This window comes from Nomascus leucogenys, chromosome 19 (assembly GCF_006542625.1).
Source record: "Nomascus leucogenys isolate Asia chromosome 19, Asia_NLE_v1, whole genome shotgun sequence".
Lineage (NCBI taxonomy): Eukaryota > Metazoa > Chordata > Mammalia > Primates > Hylobatidae > Nomascus > Nomascus leucogenys.
The window spans coordinates 47,732,733-47,754,983 of record NC_044399.1 but is presented as its reverse complement, the minus strand read 5'-3'; the positions used below and the strand labels follow the sequence as shown (position 1 = coordinate 47,754,983).

The following is a 22,251-nucleotide window of genomic DNA, read 5'->3' as shown; positions in this document are numbered from 1 at the left end:
CCTTTATTTTTTAATGTTCACTCATTGCCATAGCTTGAGCCCAATCCCAGCCTCTGTAGTGAGCACTGTTTCTCTATCAGTCATTTATGGCTGTGTGGCTACAGTTCCAGGAATTACCAGTGTGTAACTCCTATGACAGTCTCACCTGTTCTCATTCAGCATTTCTTCAGGACCCAATTAGGTTAGCTTGACTGAGATCAGTAATCCTTTGTCTAAGTAAGACAAGTAAGATCAGTAATCCTTTGTCTAAGTTTCAATGTTACTGGCCCCTTCCTTTGTGCTCCCAATACTACTGCTGTCATACTTCTAATATGGTAATTACCATATTTTATTTCAATTTATAGTTTATATCTCTGTCTTGACTAGACTAAACTTAAGGAAAGGAATTTTTTTTTTTTTTTTTTTTTTTTGAGACGGAGTCTCACTCTGTCGCCCAGGCTGGAGTGCAGTGGCGCGATCTTGGCTCACTGCAAGCTCCGTCTCCTAAGTTCATGCCATTCTCCTGCCTCAGCCTCCCGAGTAGCTGGGATTACAGGCGCCCGCCACCACGCCTGGCTAATTTTTTGTATTTTTAGTAGAGACAGGATTTCACCGTGTTAGCCAGGATGGTCTCCATCTCCTGATCTCGTGATCTGCCCGCCTCGGCCTCCCAAAGTGCTGGGATTACAGGTGTGAGCCACTGCGCCCAGCAGAACTGTTTCTTATTCATCTTTGAATCCCTGCTGCCAAGTATGGTACCTGACAATACAGTTGGCATTGATGAAGTGTAGGTTGAATGATTCAAATGACTCAAACAAGAATATCTTCCACCTAAACAAGAAGCTTTATCCTTAGGAGTACATGGACAATTCTGTGAATTCATTTTCACTTACATAATCAGTCTACTTTGTATTTTGTCTCTTAATTTCTGATGTTAAATCTCTTGAAACTGTCATAGCACTTTGTGATCATGAATTAAGTCCCACAACTTAAAAAAATTAACAAATTAGTAATCATGAACTACACAACTTCAAATTTGAAGTGGTCATGCAAATTTCACAACACATGCAATGACAGGCATATATACAATGATACTTACATTAGCTGAAAACAGTTTTGAATTGGAGACAAAGGGCTCTCTAAAAACTTTTATAATTAGATTTAGTTCCCTTATATATTGTCGAATTTCTGCCATAAATGCTTTTACCAAATCATAGTAAGTTTGTTCTCCTGAGGTGGAAGGCTCTTCATCAGTTAAAGATAATATATTAATATCTTCTACATCTTGATGAAACATATCCATCAATACCTATACAGTCAGAGATATAAAAAAGTATAATAAAATATGAAGCTTTCGTCAAATTTGATGTGAAATGCTCTAAGTTCTCTGAATAAAGTTCTTAAATGATAAAAAAAAGCAGACAAGCACATTTCTCTTCTTGGATATATTGCCAGCATCCTTCCACAGCTTCTCTAAAACAGAATTCGACATCTGATACCACTTACTACACTCCTCCAAAGTTCTCTATCACTACTAGTATTTATCTGTCTGTCTCTCGTTAACCCATTACTTCCAATTTGTTTCCAGATCCTGTCTTTAATTTCTCTGACTTGGTTTTCTCTGTTTTATACCCTGCCATCATCACTTTATTCCATGGCCTCAGTATCTCATATTTAAATGTTTATAGCCTTCTATTTGGCCTATTTTCCTACATTTGTTGGGAATAGGTCAAAATAAGCTTTTATTTTCTGCAAGAAGCCTACTGTTACTACTCTTGCTAGAACACATCTTTCCCCTTCTTGAGAACTTCTACAGCATCATATCTCTATAACACAATAAAATATTTTATCTTGTGTGCTTTCTGATTGTTTCATGAATATAAGTATACCTTCATCAACTCTGGAGCCTTGTTTTATATATACTTATCTTGCATCTCCTCCCTGTGTAAACATGTAGTAGGTACTCAAAAATATTTTATCTGATTCATTAAAAAGAATCAAGTATTTCATATTCGTGTCTTCATTTAAAAATACCGAAACATTTCATATTCTTCTTCAAATCAGGTGGGTTTTTTCACTCTATATGGCCACATTCTCAAAGAACAAATAAATACTAAAACATAATTTAGTGGAATCAGTAATCAGAAATAATATTCCAAATCAGTAAGAGTATAATGAGGAAAATGGAATGAAATGCTTCATCAGAAAACATTTTCCTTTCTGCAAAGTTGTTTTCATAAAATGAACATCCTTAGGTAATGACTAAAAGCTTTAGACTCAGAGAGACCTGGAGTTCAAGCCTAGGCTTTGAAACGTCTCAGAAAATTCTGGACCAATTTCTTTATCCCTGTGAATTTCAGTCTCTCTTTTATAAAATGTAGATAAGATCACTTACCTTAGAGGAATATCATAAGGACCAACGGAGATAAGCCACATATATGCTTAACCTTCAATAAGTGCTCTTATTAGTATTATTGTAAAACCACAAAGTAGTATCTGAAGAAAGCTAGGTGCTAAAGTAAAACTATCGTTTTGTGGTTTTACATTTTGAAAAATTGTTTTTAAGTAAATCCATAACCTTATAAATCTTTCAATCCAAATAAATTTTAAGAAATTAACTATTAGCCAGGTGCGGTGGCTCATGCCTGTAATTCCAGCACTTTGGGAGGCCAAGGCGGTCAGGAGTTTGAGACCAGCCTGACCAACATGGTGAAACCCTGTCGCTACTAAAAATACAAAAAAATTAGCCGGGCATGGTGGTGTGTGCCTGTAATTCCAGCTACTCAGGAGGCTGAGGCAGGACAATCACTTGAATCCAGGAGGTGGAGGTTGCAGTGAGCCAAGACTGTGCCACTGCACTCCAGCCTGGGCGACAGAGTGAGATTCTGTCTCAAAAAAAAAAAAAAAAAAAAGAAGAAGAAAAGAAATTAACTATTAAGAGATTAATTAACCCTATTTGCAACAGCACAGAAGAAAAAAACTGCATGACATATTTAAACACATTTTAATATTATATATCTAATATCTTATTTCTATAAAGTGGTATCTTGAATCCCTATTAGGTTACTGGAGATACTCCCCAACACATAATACAATTTTATTCTATATGAATAGTATGTTAGCATCTAATAAGTCATAAAAAGAAACTTAAGAAAAAAATATAAAAGCTCAGTTTCCTACCTTGTCAGCACACATTGCCACTTTAATATCTTGTTTTGTAATTTCATAATGCCGTATATTTCTTACATAATTCCCAACCAGCTTTAAAATGTCTGCAGAAATGTATTCTAAGACTGCTACTATGTAAACAGAAACCTGGTGGTCAATTTTATAACCTAGGACCTCCTGCAAAATTAAAAGAAAAGCATGTTTAAACATCATATACTGTACATTTAACACGCTGATTAAAAATAAAAAACATATTTGCAACTTAGCTTACACTTTTTTCCTGAGGCCTGTGCTTACCAACAACATTTAATTTTAAATGGTTCAACAATGAATAATATATGTATTACTATTGAAAATGTAAGCTAAGAAAAGGCAAGGCAGAATTACCTCTAATGATGTGAGATACTTAAGAAGTGGAGATTACAAATAGATAATCCCTAACCTACAAAGGAAGGCCCAAGTTTGGGGAAGGCAGCAAATGCTCTTTGTTATCTAATTCAGAATACCTGGAAGTAACTATAACAAACAAGTTTTTTCTTTTACAAAAAACAAGTTAATATATTACTGGTATCTAGGAATCTCTACCAGGCTTAAACTTTTATCTTTTCCAAGGGAAGATGAGCTCCCCAAAACCATAGTGGGCATATTCTTGGTATTCCTGGCAATTTCTACGAAAATAAAATTCATGTTATGTCCTACTGAATAATGGTTGCTGTTAAGAAATTGTTAAATAGCCCTAATATTAGACTTCGAAGAGAATATGGGCTTTTGTGGGACTGGTCTGTTCATACAAATTCTATTTTCCAAACAACCTATTTAAGGGAAAAAAACAACTTTCAAATAAGAAGTTTGTTACAAATTGGAGACAGGCTGCATTTACCTTTTAGGGTATATAAAAACTAGTAAGTGTATCATGATAAAGGTGTATTAAAATAAATTGAAATTATATTCACGATTAGCACATAAAACTCAAAATTTAGGATTATTAACATAATATTTATATACCTCAATTTGTTAATTCTCTTAGAATACAATTCAACATATGGCCAATGAAAATCATGAACAGAATGGTGAATGCCTTTTCCATAAGGCAGGTATTTCTATTCAAAGAACTGAATGCAAAATACAACCTTAAACTCATTCATGTGTTTAACTTTAAATTTTGGACAACATCAAGCAAACCTGAACTTTCCAACACTATCACTTAGAGTCTTGTGAACTTGGCCTGGAAGTTACTTAATCACTTTCTGCCTCTGTCACCTCATTTACAAACTGTGGATAATAATAACTTTGTTGAATAATAAAACTCAGACAATGTATACAAGTATTAGTATTTTGTCTGTATTATAGTATGTACAAAATTACTGGCATCTAAGTTTTTGATTCTTATAATACCTATATTTTTGTTGTGAAAGATAATAGTAGTTCATTACATTAACTAAAATAGAAATAGCATTATTCGAGCTTCCAGCAGTTATTCCATTAGTTCTATAGAGATTCAACTGACTGACTGACTTATTTACATGATAAGTAGGACTGGAGAGTTTAGGTCATCTTTTTGTTCCAAGATTACACGTAGCCTTTTCACAGAGGTCTCTACACAAAGTATTAACATCAAAAGGATTTATAGGAACACTTAGGTCTAACCAACAAGAAAGGAGGAGTTTTATAAATTCTCTTTGTGGTCCTAATTACATCTGAGATAAACAAAATCCACAATAACTTTCTTAGTCCTCTCAACTTGCTTATTACTATTGATATGAAATTACTTTAAATCATGTTGCCCGGTTTATATTTTCTTATTATCATCGCATCCCTTCCCACCACATAAATCTCTGGAAAACTTAGAATGAGAGAATTTTACTCTTAAGTTGACTCAATTATCCATAAAATATATTCTTATTGTATAAAAATGGTGGGTTTTATTTTTCCCTTAAAAGGCAAGAAGGCAGTATTTCAGCATTACCTTTAACAAAGGATGAATTTTTTCTACTGGGAGAGATAAAGGGTTTCTTCGCTTCCTCTTTTCAATAGCTGATTGGGCATCAGCTATTGCCCACTTATCAATAGGATGAGGGAAACTTTTTTGAACACGTTCCTTGGAAAACAGGAAAATCACAACTAAGCAAAAAATATATTAAATAGTGCTCTTCACTTAAAATTTACTTTTAAAATCAAAGAATACCAAAAGTAGAGCTTTTCACATGTGGTATAATTTACATTACAAACATATGAAGCTAAGAGAAAACAGTAATTGTCAATGTATTAGTTCCTTAATTAGACAATAAGAGACTAAACATTCTTTCTATTATCTAGGGGGAATATCACATCCTGAATTTCAACTTCACTGTGATAAAGCTAATTACAAGAATGAGTAGAAGCTACTTTAAATAGTACTTGTATAAAACTTCAAGGAACAACACCCAAGATCAAGAAGTAAATATCTAAATCCAGTTCTCACTCACTTGTCCTTACTTTCAGTACTAATTACATGCAGCATTTTTCAATGGAAACTTCTATGAATATTCTTTATCCACCATGCAAAGGCACTCCAAAACTATTTACAAATCATGGAAAGAAATGGTTTGCATTGGTGACAGCAATTTTAATACGTTGTAGTTTCTTTAAAGTCCTCTCATAGTCATTCGTTTTTAACAAAATACTTCAATTTAATTTCCAGAAATTCTTTAGTTAAAATTTCCACTGAGAGTGAAAGAACTCAGGTTACTATCACAGCTGATTTTCTTTCCTTATTAAACTAATGTAATTCACTTCAAAAAGGCGCTTTCATCCTCTCAAAACTTTAAAAAATCCACTTGCAGGATACCATGACTAAAACCAGTAGAGGTCGCTATGACATAACTTTTACACATGTGTTTTGAATAAATGAGTATTCAACTAGTATGTAAAAACTACTAGATGAAATTAAACATCATCCTAATTATAAATCTGAATAAAAAGTCTTATTATTTGCTAGTAAAATGGAAAATAAAAAAGTGTGATGCCATGTGATGCCCTTGGTGGTGAGGGAGGGGTGGAGAACACAATGATTCTTGGAAATCTTAAGAGCAAATCTATAAATTGAGGAGTGTAATCCATTCAATTTTAATAAATTTTCATCTATGTCCAAGGCTAAATCAGCTTCCAAATAAAGTTATTTTAATTCTAATTAATGGAATTAGAAGCATGTTGAAAGAAATTATAGCAGTTAAAAATGGGGTTTACAAACCTTTTCAATTGTCTAGTTGAAAAGCTGTTTGCCAGGACACCAGCCTCACGCAGTAAAAGGCAATACAAAGGCCCAAAATATTGAGGAGGCATCGCAGGTGAAAAGGGAGAAAACGGAATAAAGGGAGAAAAGGGAACATCCAAAACAAGAATTCTTTTCTTTTTTCCAAGTTTATTTTACAGACTTGTTAATCCAAAAATGACAAGATATTTAGGACTAACTTACATGGTTTTCAATTAAAATGTTTATAGTGATGGGTTTAACCCATGATTAACTAAGTGTAACCATGGTACAAACCTAATAATGCTATGACCCTGTGGCTTTCCAACATTTTTTAAAACCTCAACTCATAGTAAGAATAAATTTTCAACACATTTTTACACTGTACCCTTCCATACTGCACACATACTCAAATGAAACAGTTTCCTAAAACAAACCTGTCCTTATTATATGTAGCACACTGGCATTTTCTATTCTGTTTTTTATTTATATATTTATTTATTCTGAGACAGAGTCTTGCGCTCTGTTGCGCAGGCTGGAGTGCAGTGGTGCAATCTCAGTTCACTGCAACCACCACTCCCAGGTTCAAGTGATTCTCCCACCTCAGCCTCCCAAGTAGCTGGGATTACAGGTGTGTGCTACCATGCCCGGCTAATTTTTATATTTTTAGTAGAGATGGGCTTCCCCATGTTGGCCAGGCTGGTCTTGAACTCCTGACCTCAGATGATCTGCCCACCTCAGCCTCCCAAAGTGCTGGGATTACAGGTGTGAGCCACTGTGCCCGGCCTGTTTTATTTTTTAAAATGGGCAATGCACTAAAGTAATTTTATGACTTACTAACGGCCATGACCTGGAGTCTAAAAATACTGGTGCACAGTGTAGATATAAAAGCAGTAGAAAAAAGTAAAAATAAAAAAATAAAAGCAGTAGAAAAGGACAGAAGTTGAACTCAACCTAACAATTAATTCTAAATAGAGTTACATGTCTTTGAAAAAAAAAAAAAAAAAATCACCAGCAGTGGAATTACAGAGACTAACTGTAGGCAGGGGTTGAGGTAGAAGAAAAAGAAAACAGAACTGCAACCCCCGTCCATATCAATTATGTCTACCTCATTCCAGGTTTATTGTTTCGAGGAAGGAAAGAAGAGGAAAGAAAATCTCGAATGATTTTTAAAAAGGCAAAGTGGTAATACTGAAGCATAGCATATTTTTAAACTTACTTACAAGGGTATTAATGAAATCAAATTACCAAATACATACTTAGGAGACAATGTCAAGGGTCAAAATGCATGCAGAAAGATTCGTAGGGTTAAAAAAAAAAAAAAAAAAAAAAAGGTGTTTCGAATGTGGAGAGGCCAAACTGAAGGAATTACTTTATTTCTTGTAGTGGCAAATTTATAATTTTATGGCAAAATAAAATTTCTTTCACAAACATTTTATATTTCTTTACTTTTTATTTATTTTGGGGGGGGAACAAGGTCTCGCTCTATCACCCGAGCTGGAGTGCAATGATGCAATCACAGCTCACTGGAGCCTCAACCTCCTGGGCTTAAGTGATCCCCCTGCCTCCGCCTCCCAAGTAGCTGGGACTATAAGTACGTGCCACCACGCCCAGCTAATTTTTTTATTTTTAGTAGAAATGAGATCCTGCTATGTTGCCCAGGCTGCTCTGGAACTCCTGAGCTCAAAGTGATCCTTCTGCCTTGGCCTCCCAAAGTGCTGGGATTACACACATGAGCCACTGCACTCGGCCTTCATGTATTTTTAAAAAGAAGCCCAAGGAGGACTGAACAATGAAAGATTCATGAATTAGAATACTATTACTCTCCTAATTTCAAGATTAATAATTTTATTTGTATTAAATGAGAAACTCTATCTTGATTAATATCTAGTACCTTTGGGAAACATTAATGAGATACAGAGCTAAGTTTGAGATTCACCTCTATTATTAGCAGAACCATGTCTTTTCCTTTACATAATAAATAGGTTTAAAAAGATAATCTTGATCAATTCCAATATAAATATTCTAGGTCCTATATAAATTCCTACATATGTACTTCAGTTAAAAAAAAAATCAGATCCCCACATACTTTGGTATGTGTGGGAGAAATTTGTTTTTGTTTAGAAAGGTAGAAAATATGGATAAATTATTTGGGGAATCTAAATGTTAATGGAAAGCTTATTAGAAATTACAGGGACTTGGCCAGGTGTGGTGGCTCATGCCTGTAATCCCAGCACTTTGGGAGGCTGAGGTGGGCGGACTGCTTGAGGTCAGGAGTTCCAAGACCAGCCTGGCCAATATGGTGAAACCCTGTCTCTACTAAAAATACAAAAATTAGCCAAGCATGGTGGTGCTCGCTTATAGTCCTAGCTACTCAGGAGGCTGAGGCATGAGAATCACTTGAACCTGGGAGGCGGAAGTTGCAGTGAGCTGAGATCACACCACTGCACTCTAGCCTGGGTGACAGAGGGAGTCTCTGTCTCAAAATAAAGAAAAAAAAAAAAAAAAGAAAAGAAAAGAAAGAAAGAAATTATAAGGACTCTTTAGGATTCCAAGGGAAAAAAAGCTAAAGAAAAAAAATGAATGGAAAACGAAAGCAGACGTTTTACATTTTACGATGAAGGGTTAATGACAAAAAAAAAGTCTAAGATAAAGGAGTTAAAAAAAAAAAAAGCCTGAGATGAATGAGGAAAAGAAATCAGTGTCCTAAGAAATCAAAGCTGGTTAAATATAGGTAAATACAGACCAGAAAGGGAAGGAACAACAAAGGAAATTAGTCTAGTCAAGTGAAGAACAAGTACAATTATGAAAGGACAAGACCTAAGAAATTAAAGAATATACTAAGGTCATAACACAGGAAAAAAAATTAGCTTTTGCCTCTATTTTTTCAAAGTTTAAATACAGAAAATTATACTTATTATAAAAGGGGAAAAAAACAGATTGGAGCAATTTTTATACTATCTTTTAATACTTGAATTAATTGGAATCAACTGAGCCAAATAATATATACCCTTCTTCTGAAATCCCAGCGCATTAAAATATATATAATACAGTCGGCCTTCCATATCCATGGTTCTACATCTGTGGATTCAACCAACCGCAGATGAAAAATATTTTTTAAAAAATAAAAAAATACAAAATTTAAAATACAATGTAATAACTATTTACATAGAATTCAATTTTTTTTTAAGGGTTAGGGCCTCACTCTGTCACCCAGACTGAAGTGCACTGGCATGATCATAGCTTCCTGCAGCCTTGAACTCCTGGGCTCAAGTGATCCTCCCACCTCAGCCTCCTAAGTAGATGGGAGTATAGGCACAAGCCACTACACTTGGCAATATTTACTTTTTATTAGGTATTATAAGTATTCTAGAAATGATTTAAAGCATATGGGAGGGTGTTCATTAGTTATATGCAAATACTATGCCATTTAATATAAGGGACTTGAGCATGCATGGATTTTGGTATCTTCAGGCAGCAGCCTGCAACCAATCCCCCATGGAAACTGAAGCACAACTCTACCTCCTTATTCATCTGCAACACTGCCTGATGGTAAATACTAATATATTGGCAGTACCGATTAATGATTATCGGCTACATCAATAAAACAAAATTCCATTCATTTGGACTATGATACTTTATAATTTGTGATAATCTGTAGTACAATTTATCAAAACTTTTTAATTACCATCAGCAAAACATGTACGCAATCTGTTTTCAAGTACTTTTGAAGCACCTATTTTCCTAAAACTATAGGGCAACTAAAAATCACTCTTAGACATATCCCCTAGGAACTACCAAATTAAGCAGTAATTGCTACCATACTTTGAATTATGCTTATACTTTAAAGCAAAGTGTATTCTTTAAACATTTTTTTTTTTCGAAACTCTTTTTTCTTCCTTTTGAGACAGGGTCTTACTCTGTCAGGAGTGCAGTGGCGCGATCACAGCTTACTGCAGCCTCAATCTCCTGGGCTCAGGTGATCCTCCCACCTCAACCTCTCAGGTGGCTGGGACTACAGGCATGTAGCCCCACGGCCAGCTAATTTTTTGTATTTTTAGTAGAGACAGGGTTTTGCTATATTGCCCAGGCTGGTCTTGAACTCTTGGACTCAGGCAATCTGTCCACGTTGGCCTCCCAAAGTGCTGAGATTACAGGCATGAGCCACCACACCAGCCAAATTTTACTCCTTAAATCGATGTATAAAACTATACATGTATACCATGTACAACATGATGATGCTTGGAAGTACATATACACTGTGGAATGGTTAAATCTAGCTAATTAACGAATGCATTACCTCACATAGTTATTTTTGTGGTGAGAACAATCAATACCCACTCTTAGCATTTTCAAGAATACAATATACCATCATTAACTATAGTCACCATGCTGTACAATAGGATCTCTTGAACTTATTCCTCCCAACTGTAAATATGCATTCTTTGAACGAATCTTCCCCAGTTCCCTCTCTCTCCAATCAACACAGCTTCTGGGAACCATTATGAAGCATATTCTTCAGAAAGATTTTTAAATGTGTATATTCTGCTAATTCAGATTGATCTATTTTTAAAATGCATTTTTTTTTTTTGAGATGGAGTCTTGCTCTGTCACCCAGGCTGGAGTACAGTGGTGCAATCTTGGCTCACTGCAACTTCTGCCTCCCAGGTTCAAGAGGTTCTCCTGCCTCAGCTCCCGAGGAGTTGGGATTACAGGTGCCTGCCACCATGCCCAGCTAATTTTTTGTATTTTTTTTTTTTTTTTTTTTTTTTTTAGTAGAGATGGGGTTTCACCATGTTGGCCAGGCTGTTCTCAAACTCCCAACCTTAGGTTATCAGCTTGCTTCGGCCTTCCAAAGTGCTGGGATTACAGGTGTGGGCTACTATGCCCAGTCTCTATATACATTTTTCTTATGTGACCCTTAAAACTTAAGAAAAATATTTTATGATTCATCCCAAAACATACTTAGGGCTTGCTAAATTTAGGGCCCTTATTATTTTAATAGAAAGCTTTGTAAGTGTGTTAAAGAAATACTGAATCCTAGTCAATGAGGAAAATGGAAAATTATTTCCTGATAAAAGAATGTAAGACACCATTTGCTATGGTCCAAATGTTTGTGCCCCTCCCAAATTCATGTTGAAACCTAAACCCCACTGTGGTGGTATTAAGAGGTGTTAACATCACTCTTCTGTTCTCATGAAAGTCCTGCTACCATTCTGTCCAACTTTATGGTTTACATTAGGGACACACAAAATACCCTGGCCTCTTAATTCTATAAACGCCTCATCTTGGGGACCTTCACCCCTGGTCTAGCCACATCCTGCTTTGTAACTATGTTACTTATGAAATCTTACATTCAAACAACTCTTTCTCTGATCTCAATCTATTCTATTTCTCCCTTTCAGATGTCCTAATATCATGAGTTCTCTGACCTTACTAAGAACTCTAGTACCCTGTTCTCTCCATGTTTTTCCATTATATGTGACCTCCCCTACCTGGTATTAGAATGCATGCTCAAAAAGCTAGACTTTCTGGTTAAAAGTATTGGCTTCACTACTTAATAACTTGGGCAGGTTATTCAACCTCTCTGTGCTTCAGTTTCCACATTCATCCATTCAACTTATATTTTCTGGGTGTCTTCTCTGTGCCAGATATTGTTCTAGGTGCTGATGATTCAACAGTGAACAAGAAAAAAAAAAAAAATCCCTGGAGCTTACATTCTAGTAGGGAAAAAACTAATACCATCTTGATGGGATTATTACAAAGTTTAAATGAAATGTAAAGCATGGAAGTATTCAGACTAGTGCATAATACTATATAGAAAACCCATTAGCTATTATCACATTTCACTTTTTTCCTTATCCAATTTCAATTCAGTGATGCTCTTCTCAGCAGTTTCTCATTGGATATGCCTGTCTATCAATCCCTCAGCCTTCAGGAGAGAAGGACAAGGCCTGAGGTTGCTAGAGATTACTTCCTACCCAATCACTGTGTGCCATAAAAACATTACTTTCTATGTGTGTTGTGTCCTGAAAAGGTTGCAAGGCACTGCTATTACCAGTTTTTACAATTCCCTTGCCCTACTCTTCTGCTGCTATACATCCATGAGGAAACACCATTCAGTCCAACTATCTTTTTTTGTGCTCACACTTGAGTGCTGAAAAGCAAAGTCACAGAAACCCAAAGATTTGAACTACTGTACACTTGAAGTCATTAAAGTCAAACGGTCCTTCATCATTGCCAGAGAACTCTATTTCTAGCTGTATCTCCCATTTTCTACAGTTGGTACTTCAAACCTTACTCTTCTCTCCAACTTTCGACTCCTTCTGAACTCAGTTTAGATACATCTTTTTCTTGGAAGCTATCCCAAACCCCAAAGCATCTATCAGTTGCCCCTTTCATGGTTTCCCATATACTCTTTACTCATAGAATATCACATTATGTTACTGACTACATATCTATCTGTATCTCCATTAAATCATAAGCCCTAAAAAGACAAAGGCCATATCATCTTTCTAAGAGATTACAGAACCTCCTTCCTAGGTGTTTAGATGTTTCCCCCTCTCTCAATTGGTGGGAAATAATTCACTTACCACCTAAAATACATGTAACAACTGAAGATCAAAACATTAACAGAAATCTTTTTGGAATGTTAGCTGGCTTTAATAAAAGAAATGCTTGGACATAAGCCACTCCTAAAGGTATGGGTATATCATTCTATCATCAAGAAATTGTTCGTTTTAGCTTACAAACAAAAAATGTATAGTTTAACAGCTAGAATATATATAAACTATCTTATATGCAATACAGGTTGATTATCCCTAATCCAAAAATCCAAAATCTGAAACTTTTAGCTTTTTTTTTTAGAGTCAGGGTTCCACTCTTTCATTCAGGGCTCACTGTAGCTTCGATCTCCTGGGCTCAAGTGATCCTCCTGCCTCAGCCTCCTGAGTAGCTGGGACTACAGGCACATGCCACCATGCCTAGCTAGTTAAAAACAAATTTTTTTTAGAGATGGGGTCTCACTTTGTCTCCCAGGCTGGTCTCGAACTCCTGGGCTCAAGTGATCCTTCTGCTTTGGCCTCCCAAAGTGCTGGGATTACAGGCTTGAGCCACCACATCAGGCCAAAATCCAAAACTTCTAGATGCTGACATGATGCTCACTGGAACACATCAGAGTTTGGGTTTTTGGATTTGGGATCCTCAACCAGTAAGTATACTGCAAACATTCCAAAATCAAAAAAAAAAAAAAAAAAAAAACACCCTCGAAATCTAAAACACTTCTGTTCTCAAGCATTCTGGATAAGGGATACTCAACCTGTAAAGAGTTAAATCCAGGCTTCATTTTCTTATATACCATATATATATATATAGAACAAATTCTCTCCCCATTCACTGACATTACAACCAACACACAAATTAGATATAAAGTAAATACAAGACAACATTTGTCATACCTCTACATCTGAAGCACTTCGGGGCTGAGCTTGGCATAGCATATTTAATAATTGCAAAATTAATTCTTCAACATACTGAAGAGCATCATCGTTAGACTCGAGAGTAGGATGAACTTGCCCCTGGACCTATAAACAAAAAGCAAAGTAATTAAAATGTGGGTTCCATATCATTAAACAAATTTTTAAAACTTTAAAAAATATGGGTTTGTGGCCGGCCATGGTGGCTCATGCCTGTAATGCCAGCAATCTGGGAGGCCGAGGCAGGCAGATCACCTGAGGTCAGGAGTTTGAGACCACCCTGGCCAACATGGTGAAACCCTGTCTCCATTAAAAATACAAAAATTAGCCGGGCCTTGTGGTATGCACCTGTAATCCCAGCTACCCAGGAGGCTGAGGCAGGAGAATTGCTAGAACCCAGGAGGCAGAGGCTGCAGTGAGCCAAGATCTTGCCACTGCACTCCAGCCTGGGCAACAGAGCAAGACTCTGTCTCAAAAATAAAAAGTGGGTTTGTACTTAAAAATGTGGTCTGGCTTGCAAATATAGATTTGAATGATACTGACCTAGAAGTCAGGATTTCTCAACCCTTTTTCCCAGCCACATGCTTATATGCTCCTGGAGAGCCAGTTTACCTAACCAAATAATTTCAGTATGTTTTTTCTCATACTATGGTTACAATATGATGCAGAAATGGGGAAAGGAAGGGAGAGGCTGAGGTGATGATAAAAGATACAGTTTATACGGTTTTTGCCAGGAACCAGTTAGAACATTTATTCAACATTCTGCTTGGGCAAAACTGACCTCCTATGGGCCTCTGACTGTTGTTTAACTTTACCATTCCTAATAAATGATAAAATCCAGGAGGGGCATGTCTCATCAAGTTCACCAGTGTATCTATGGCAGCAAGCACTGTGCAGGGCACATATATTACAAGCTTGATAAATTTAAATAATATTTGTGAACACAAAGTCACCCTGTATCAAAGGACACAAAAGTTGTGACTACCTATACTTTAGGAATATTGGTGACCTAAAAATCTTTACCTTCTTTCTCCTCAACCATTTCTTTAATTTTTTTTTTTTTTTTTATGAAAAGTTTTACTTAAGAGTCCACACTGGAAAGAAGCCTTGACCATTTCTTTAGTTGAATCTCAGGCCAGTGGCCTCTGTAAAGCTTGCATGTTAATAAACAGCATGATAGTCTTTACTTGCATCCCTTTGTTCCTCCCTAAATAAATGGCAAGAAAGACAGTTCCAGGAGAGAAACAATACATGTTCCAAAGTATGATCAACTCTCCAACAGGTGGTAGGGCACTTGCTGGATGAAAGTGCACAGTACTCACTAGCTCACAGCACACATTATGGCCTGTCCTACTACACTTCATTAACTGAGAGGGTGTGACAGCCTCAGTCTACAGGGAATATTTTATAAACAATGTACTAGACTGAGTGTGGTGGCTAATGCCTGTAATCCTAACACTTTGAGAGGCTGAGGAAGGAGGAACACTTAAGGCCAGGAGTTCAGGACCAGCCTGAGCAACACAGGGAAAACCTGTCTCCACCAAAAAAAAAAAAAAAAAAAAAAAGCCCAGTAAGGTGGCACATGCCTATAGTAGTCCCCACCTACTCCAGAGGCTGAGGTGAGGTGGAAGGATCACTTAAACCCAGGATGCCAGGGCTGCAGTGAGCTATGATTAAACCACTGTACTCCAGCCTGGCCAACAGAGGGAGATCCTGTCTCAAAACAACAATAAAAGATAGTATCCTACATAATAATTTTTTAAAAGTACATATATGTATACATACATCCGTATGCATTCATATACATTTTAAAGGCAAATAGCATTGTAACAATCCAGAACTGCATGAAGAAGTACTACATAGAGTACGAGCTTTAAAACAAAATTTATTTATTTTTTATTTTTTTGAGACAGGGTCTCACCCTGTCACCCAGGCTGGAGTGCAGTGGCATGATCTCGGCTCACTGCAACCTCCGCCTCCTGGGTTCAAGCAATTCTCCTGCCTCCACCTCCCCAGTAGCTGGGATTACAGGCACCTGCCACCACGCCCGGCCAATTTCTGTATTTTTAGTGGAGACGGGGTTTCACCATGTTGGCCAGGCTGGTCTCAAACTCCCGACCTCAGGTGATCCACCTGCCTTGGCCTTCCAAAGTGGTGGGATTACAGGCATGAGCCACTGTGCCTGGCCTAAAACAAATTTTTTTAACAATTTAATTTTACAGGTGAAGAAACCCAGAAGGCTTAAATCATTTGCCCAAGAACTTTTGATCATATTGAGTACAATTACCAATCTGATTATAATTTATCTGTTTACAAGTATCCCTGTTAGGTGACTGGATGGCTGTACAGTTAAAATAATAGACAGTGTGTACTAGAACCCAGAATTCATAACTCTGAGTTCTGTGCTCTCCATTCACCATACCACCACACTCTGACTAATGTGTGTAGGTATCAAACCATATAAACTTATTCCTCTTCAATACTTAGCATGACCTTTAAAAAAAAAAACAAAACAAAACTGGAACTTGCAAAAGTTTTCTTTTTGTACACTGATTTGCATGCCCCCAATGGCTTAAACTGTCTTTTCAGATAATCTTTATCTTAATGAACAACATCTTCATTTTGCAGTGAATGCTACCACCACATGGTAGGCTATTTCTATCTGGTTCTCAGTCAATTTCATTTCTGAAACTCTTTCCTTAGTATTAAGACATACTCTATTCAATTTCTTCCCTATTTCCTTATTCCTTTTCCATGTCCTTGTAGAGTTCCATATCTTCCTCCATTCCTCCACCCCTTCTACTCTCGTATGTTCACTCCCTTCTCTTCGGCCCCCTAAGTAACCTCATTTACTTCCACATTTAACAGTCACCTGTATGGATAACCCCAAATCTATCCCTAGTCCTGATTTCTCTCCTCAGTTTTAGACTTCAAATTACCTGTGACATAGTTCCACCTATTCTACCAAAATCTCAAACTTAACATGAAAAAAAGAAGAACTTAAGTATTTTAGAAAAACACAATATAGACTGCTCCGGATTTCACTTAGATGTAGTCCTAGAAAATGTAGCTATAATTGGGGGTTACATTCCAGTTCAAAGCCCCAGCATCACATAAACTATAGCTACAGATTTATAAAACCACAGACTTAAGAGTTAAAAGGGACTTTAGAAGTCATTTAACTAAGTCCTCTATTTATTGTATTTATTTATTTGAGACGGAGTCTCGCTCTGTCACCCAGGCTGGAGTGCAGTGGTGCAACCTTGGCTCACTGCAACCTCCACCTCCCGGGTTCAAGCAATTCTCCTGCCTCAGCCTCCCAAGTAGCTGGGATTATAGGTGCCTGCCACCACACTGGGCTAATTTTTTTTTAGTATTTTTAGTAGAGACCGCATTTTACCATGTTGGCCAGGCTGGTCTCGAACCCCTGACCTCAAGTGATCCGCCCACCTCCACCTCCCAAAGTGCTGGGATTACAGGCGTGAGCCACTGCACCCAGCCAGTCCCTCTATTTAGATGATGAGAAAGAAAAATGATACACCCACAATCCCATCGCTAACTAGTAATACTGTAAATATTGAACCTGGGCCTCCTGGCTCTTTCCACTAAACCCTTGACTGTTGAACCTGGAGGAATCTGTGGAGGGAGTGGATGCCCATGGACCATATCTACTTATATAGTGGGCTTCCATATAAAACTTGGCTTGAAGTATGTTGTCATACTATTTAATAAACATCTATCTCATGTCATAAATGCAACTACAGTTCTATAAATCTTTATAATTTGAAAAGGGAAAATCATCATTGGTTACACAAAGGATCCCAATATTCATAAGTTATATAAAATTATATTAAAAATCTGACATAAATCTCAAATGTTAGAGAAGATAATAAATGTTAAAATGAAAATATTTCATTAATAATTCGAATCACCTTTTAAAAATATCACAGGCCTTTGAAGAAGGGGTCTAGGCATCCCAAAACATGATTTAGAAAGTATTCAAGAAAGTATGATTAAGTTTTTTTTGTAAAGTTCACTGTTTTTCAAAGAAACCCATGTATATAATTCTTCACTAGTATAGCTCCATTTCCAGCTGCTCTTCGATTTACACTTTATGCTGATGCAATCTGAACTATCTGCAGTTTGCTAAAACATGGCATGCAGTTTCACTCACACTGTTCCCCAGGCCTGTCATTCATTCTCTTAGCTTTTTTTATCTGCCTATTTGGCTTTTTTTTTTTTTTTGCAACTTTGTCCTTTTCTTCTTCTAAGCTATTTGAATTTCAAAATCCAGATTACACCCCATTTAGGAAGACTTCCTTGTTTCTTATCTCTAAGGCAGAATTAATCTCATTCATTTAACTGATTTGTTGAATCTATTAAATACTAGACCCTCTGTTAGGTACTGGATATACAGATATGAGTCAAATATAATCCCTGCTCGTATGGTCCTTATACTCTTACTGGGTTAATCCCTGTACTATATACCACATTTCTGTTACTGGGTTTATCATGTTGACTTATAATTACATGTTCCCTTGTCTGTTTCCTCTTTTGGATAGTGATGTTCCAACTGGGCAGGGCTTTATGTACTTATAATTTTCTCCTTGCTTTTCACTCTAAACCCCTGACATTCAGGGGATACTCAAGGCTTCTGTGTTACAGAGGTGAGGTTAATAAAATATTTCTTTCTTGGAATTAAAATTAAAAAGGTGTGATGGTAAGACTAAGTCTGTTTGGTTGTTTGGTTGATTTCAGGAGCATAAGCCTTTAAAGCAGAAACCATTCACAATACAAAAGCAGTTAGAACTAAAACAGATGTTAATTATGTAGAGTTGTATATAGCCACAACAGTGAAAATGCAATGGTTAAAAACAACAACGTGATACTGCTTATAATTCTAGCACATATAATTCAAATGTTAAATTTGGCACTTTGTATAAGCAAAATTTTGGAAATTCATATTCGGTTTTATTTATTGGTGGTTACTAATATCCAAATAAGAACTATCAAATAAATCAAAGAATTAGTTGGCTTAAACAGAAAATAATGCATGATGCCAACCACACTTCTAAGCTTCTGGACATTAACCTTTCTCACATCTTAAAATCTGTCAAATGGGAATCACAAAACTCATCCATGTATTTAAGAGATCAATAAATTGTTTTACCCCCTTAAAAACAAAAACAAAACTTAAAAATTCTAACTGAAAAACAAAGGCAATGGTCCATACTTAAAAGGCAAGCTGAGTACCAACTCCTAAAAATACGCAGGCTATTCTTTATTCTTTCAAAAAGATGCTGTTAGGATATTTCTTTAAAGAGCAAACAGAAGTAGTAGTATATTTCACATGTAGGCAGAGTAAACACACTTCTATTCCATGAGATAGTGTTACAGCCAAAGTGCTCCATTCCATCATAAATGGTACTCAGAGACATTTAATAGATCAAATGATCCAAGTTATTCAGCTCTATACAGAATAGGTTACCCTGTCAAATCTCACGGCAGTCTTCAGAAGCCATGTACAGCTGATTCAGAGTTGCATGTGTGTTTATGAGCAATTATAAATAAGCATTTCAAATTGGGTTTAAACTATGTGGGTTTTCCCGGTTTTGCCATTTAATGGCAAAACATCAATTACTTTTGCACCAACCTAATAGTTTTCAAAAAACATTACATTTTATACTTATGGTTTACTGACACAGAAAATTTCATATAATTCTTTAACTATATTTTCTTAGAGTAATTTAAGTACAATTAATGCAAATACTTTACTAAATAATTAACAATAGCCTGAATAAGAATTTTACAGTAATTGTTCTTTTAAGGAGTAATCACTATATTCAACTAAAGATGAAAACTCTTGAATTATAAACCTTCCTTAAGGACTACTTGATTCTATCTTGACAGTTCATTTTGTCTCTAGTAAGTTCCAGCAGATTCGGAAGCAACTTTGTTGGCTATTATTGCCAGGTTTTGTGGAATCTGAAAAGGCAAAGGGATTTAGGTGTATATCAATTCCTAGTTGTTTGATACACGAGTTCTCCAAGTGTATTCAGGAACCCCTTGGGTAAACTGCCAGAAAATACTATGTTGAATTCTGATGAATCTTTCATATCCCCTGCTAGCTAATGGCTTTCTGGAGAATTGGAAAAGCTTCTAAATTATGTTCTGTCATGTCTTGAGCTCAGATCTGCTACTTTTATTTATAAATATAAAGACAGAATTTGAGATAAAACTGGTATTCTCAAAGCCAAATAATAAAGATCGGAATCATCAAATCTCTCTCTTAGTGTTACAATTCTTTAGTTAATGTTTGATGCTTTAGGTGCTTATTTGTCCTCACTCTGAGGTTAAAAACCAAGGCAAAAATCTTTCATCAACAAATAAAATTTAAGACTAGCCTGGGGCGGGCGTGGTGGCCTACGCCTGTAATCCCAGCACTTTGGGAGGCTGAGGTGGGTGGATCACCTGAGATCAGGAGTTCGAGACAAGCCTGAGCAACATGGTGAAACCCCGTGTGTACTAAAAATACAAAAATTAGCCAGGTGCAGTGGTGCCCACCTATAATCCCAGCTACTGGGGAGGCTGAGGCAGGAGAATCGCTTGAACCCGGGAGGCAGGGGCTGCAGTGAGCCGAGATCGTGCCGAGATTGTGCCACTGCACTCCAGTCTGGGTGACAGAGTGAGATTGCATTTCAGAAAAAAGAAAAAAAAAAAAAAATAGACCAGCCTGGCCAACATGGCAAAACCCCATCTCTAACAAAAATACAAAAATTAGCCGGCTGTGGTGGCACACACCTGTAGTCCCAACTGAGGCAGGAGAATTGCTTGAACCCGGGAGGCAAAGCAAAAGACAAAAAAAAAAAGACAAAAATCAAACAAATCAGAGCACTTACATCTTTCCCATAAATAAAATAAACTAAAAATATTTTCTCTGGCCGGGCACGGTGGCTCATGCCTATAATCCCAGCACTTTGGGAGGTCGAGGCAGGCGGATCACCTGAGGTCAGGAGTTCAAGACCAGCCTGACGAACACGGAGAAACCTTGTCTATACTAAAAATACAAAATTAGCCGGGCATGGTGGCACGTGCCTGTAATCCCAGCTACTTGGGAGGGGGAGGCTAAGGCAGGAGATTTGCTTGAACCCGGGAGGCGGAGGTTGTGGTGAGCCAAGATCGTGCCATGGCACTCCAACCTAGGCAACAAGAGCAAAAGTCTGTCTCAACAGAAAAAAAAAAAAAAAGGGCATAGAGACCAAGAACAAAATGATGTGTTAGGGAAACTAAGTTGGACCAGGGACCAAAGAGTACATGTAGGGAGACTGGAAGGTGCAGGTTGTATATCATGCTAAGGAGTTGGGAAGTGATCAGGGTAGCAGAAAATAATTGTAATGTTTTAAATGAGACACGGACATAATTGGACTGTTTGCTGAAGTCAAAAATGCCAGTATAAAGGATGGGTTAACAGAGATGAGGTCGAAGGAAGCAAAACTAGTTGGAATGATGCCACATGCTCTGTAAGAAGAGAGACTGAAGACCTGGACCGAGGCACAAACAGCGGGAGGTGGGAAAGAAAGGCCTGTTAAGGTAGAAGGAGGTAGGCTTGGATAACTATTTTTTTGGGTGGTGGGGGCAGCAACGAGAGCGAACCACCAACTTAGGACAGGAAATACTAGAAGACAATATTTTCCAGGAAAGATAAGAAATTCAAGTTTGACATATGAGTTTAAGGTTCCTGTATTACATCTAGGGAAACAAACCTGAAATTCTTTTTTTATCAAGTGGCTCCTAAATTTTTTTCAACCTTTTTTTCTCCTCTAAAAGGAAAGAAAGAAAGAAAGAAAAGCAATAGTTAACAAATAAATAAAAAACAAACGACAGTCAGGTGTGGTGGTTGACGCCTATAATCCCATCTACTTGGGAGGCTGAAGCGGGAGGATTACCTGAGTCTAGGAGTCCGAGACCAGCCTGGACAAAATAGACAGACTCCATCTCAAAATATTATAATAAATTTTTTAAATTAAAAAAATAAAAAACAAAGTTGACACTTTGAAAAGTACTAATAGAAAAATTGCTAAAAGATCAAGAAAAAAAGAGAAGGCACAAATACTACTGTATTATACACAAGAAGGAGGGGCATAACTACAAATATAGCAGTTTAAAAAGAGAAAATTATGAAAAACTTCAAATCAAGCTTTGAACATTTAGGTAAAGTGAACAAATTCCTAAAAATTGTAAATTATCAAAACTGACTCAAAAAGAAATAAAACATTTCGAATGGTCTTCTAATCATTAAAGAAATTGTATCAAAGGTTTAAAATCTTCCCACAAAGAAGGTAATTTTATCTTTCCAGAAATAGACAATTCCAACCTTATACAATGTGCGCTGTGTACAAC

At 36.7% G+C, this 22,251-nt stretch overlaps 1 protein-coding gene across 2 annotated transcripts in view; it reads right to left on the bottom strand.

Annotated features, from left to right (window-relative positions):
* SOS1 (SOS Ras/Rac guanine nucleotide exchange factor 1) overlaps nucleotides 1-22,251 on the bottom strand; it is a 140,888-nt gene that overhangs the window by 73,478 nt on the left and 45,159 nt on the right. For both annotated transcript variants that reach the window (XM_003262763.4, XM_012501558.2), the window contains exons 2-5: nucleotides 13,834-13,959; nucleotides 5,114-5,245; nucleotides 3,160-3,324; nucleotides 1,079-1,288 (exon numbers count right to left, since the gene is read on the bottom strand). In XM_003262763.4, the coding sequence (XP_003262811.1) occupies nucleotides 1,079-1,288; nucleotides 3,160-3,324; nucleotides 5,114-5,245; nucleotides 13,834-13,959 (633 nt within the window). The remainder of the gene's footprint in view (nucleotides 1-1,078; nucleotides 1,289-3,159; nucleotides 3,325-5,113; nucleotides 5,246-13,833; nucleotides 13,960-22,251) is intronic.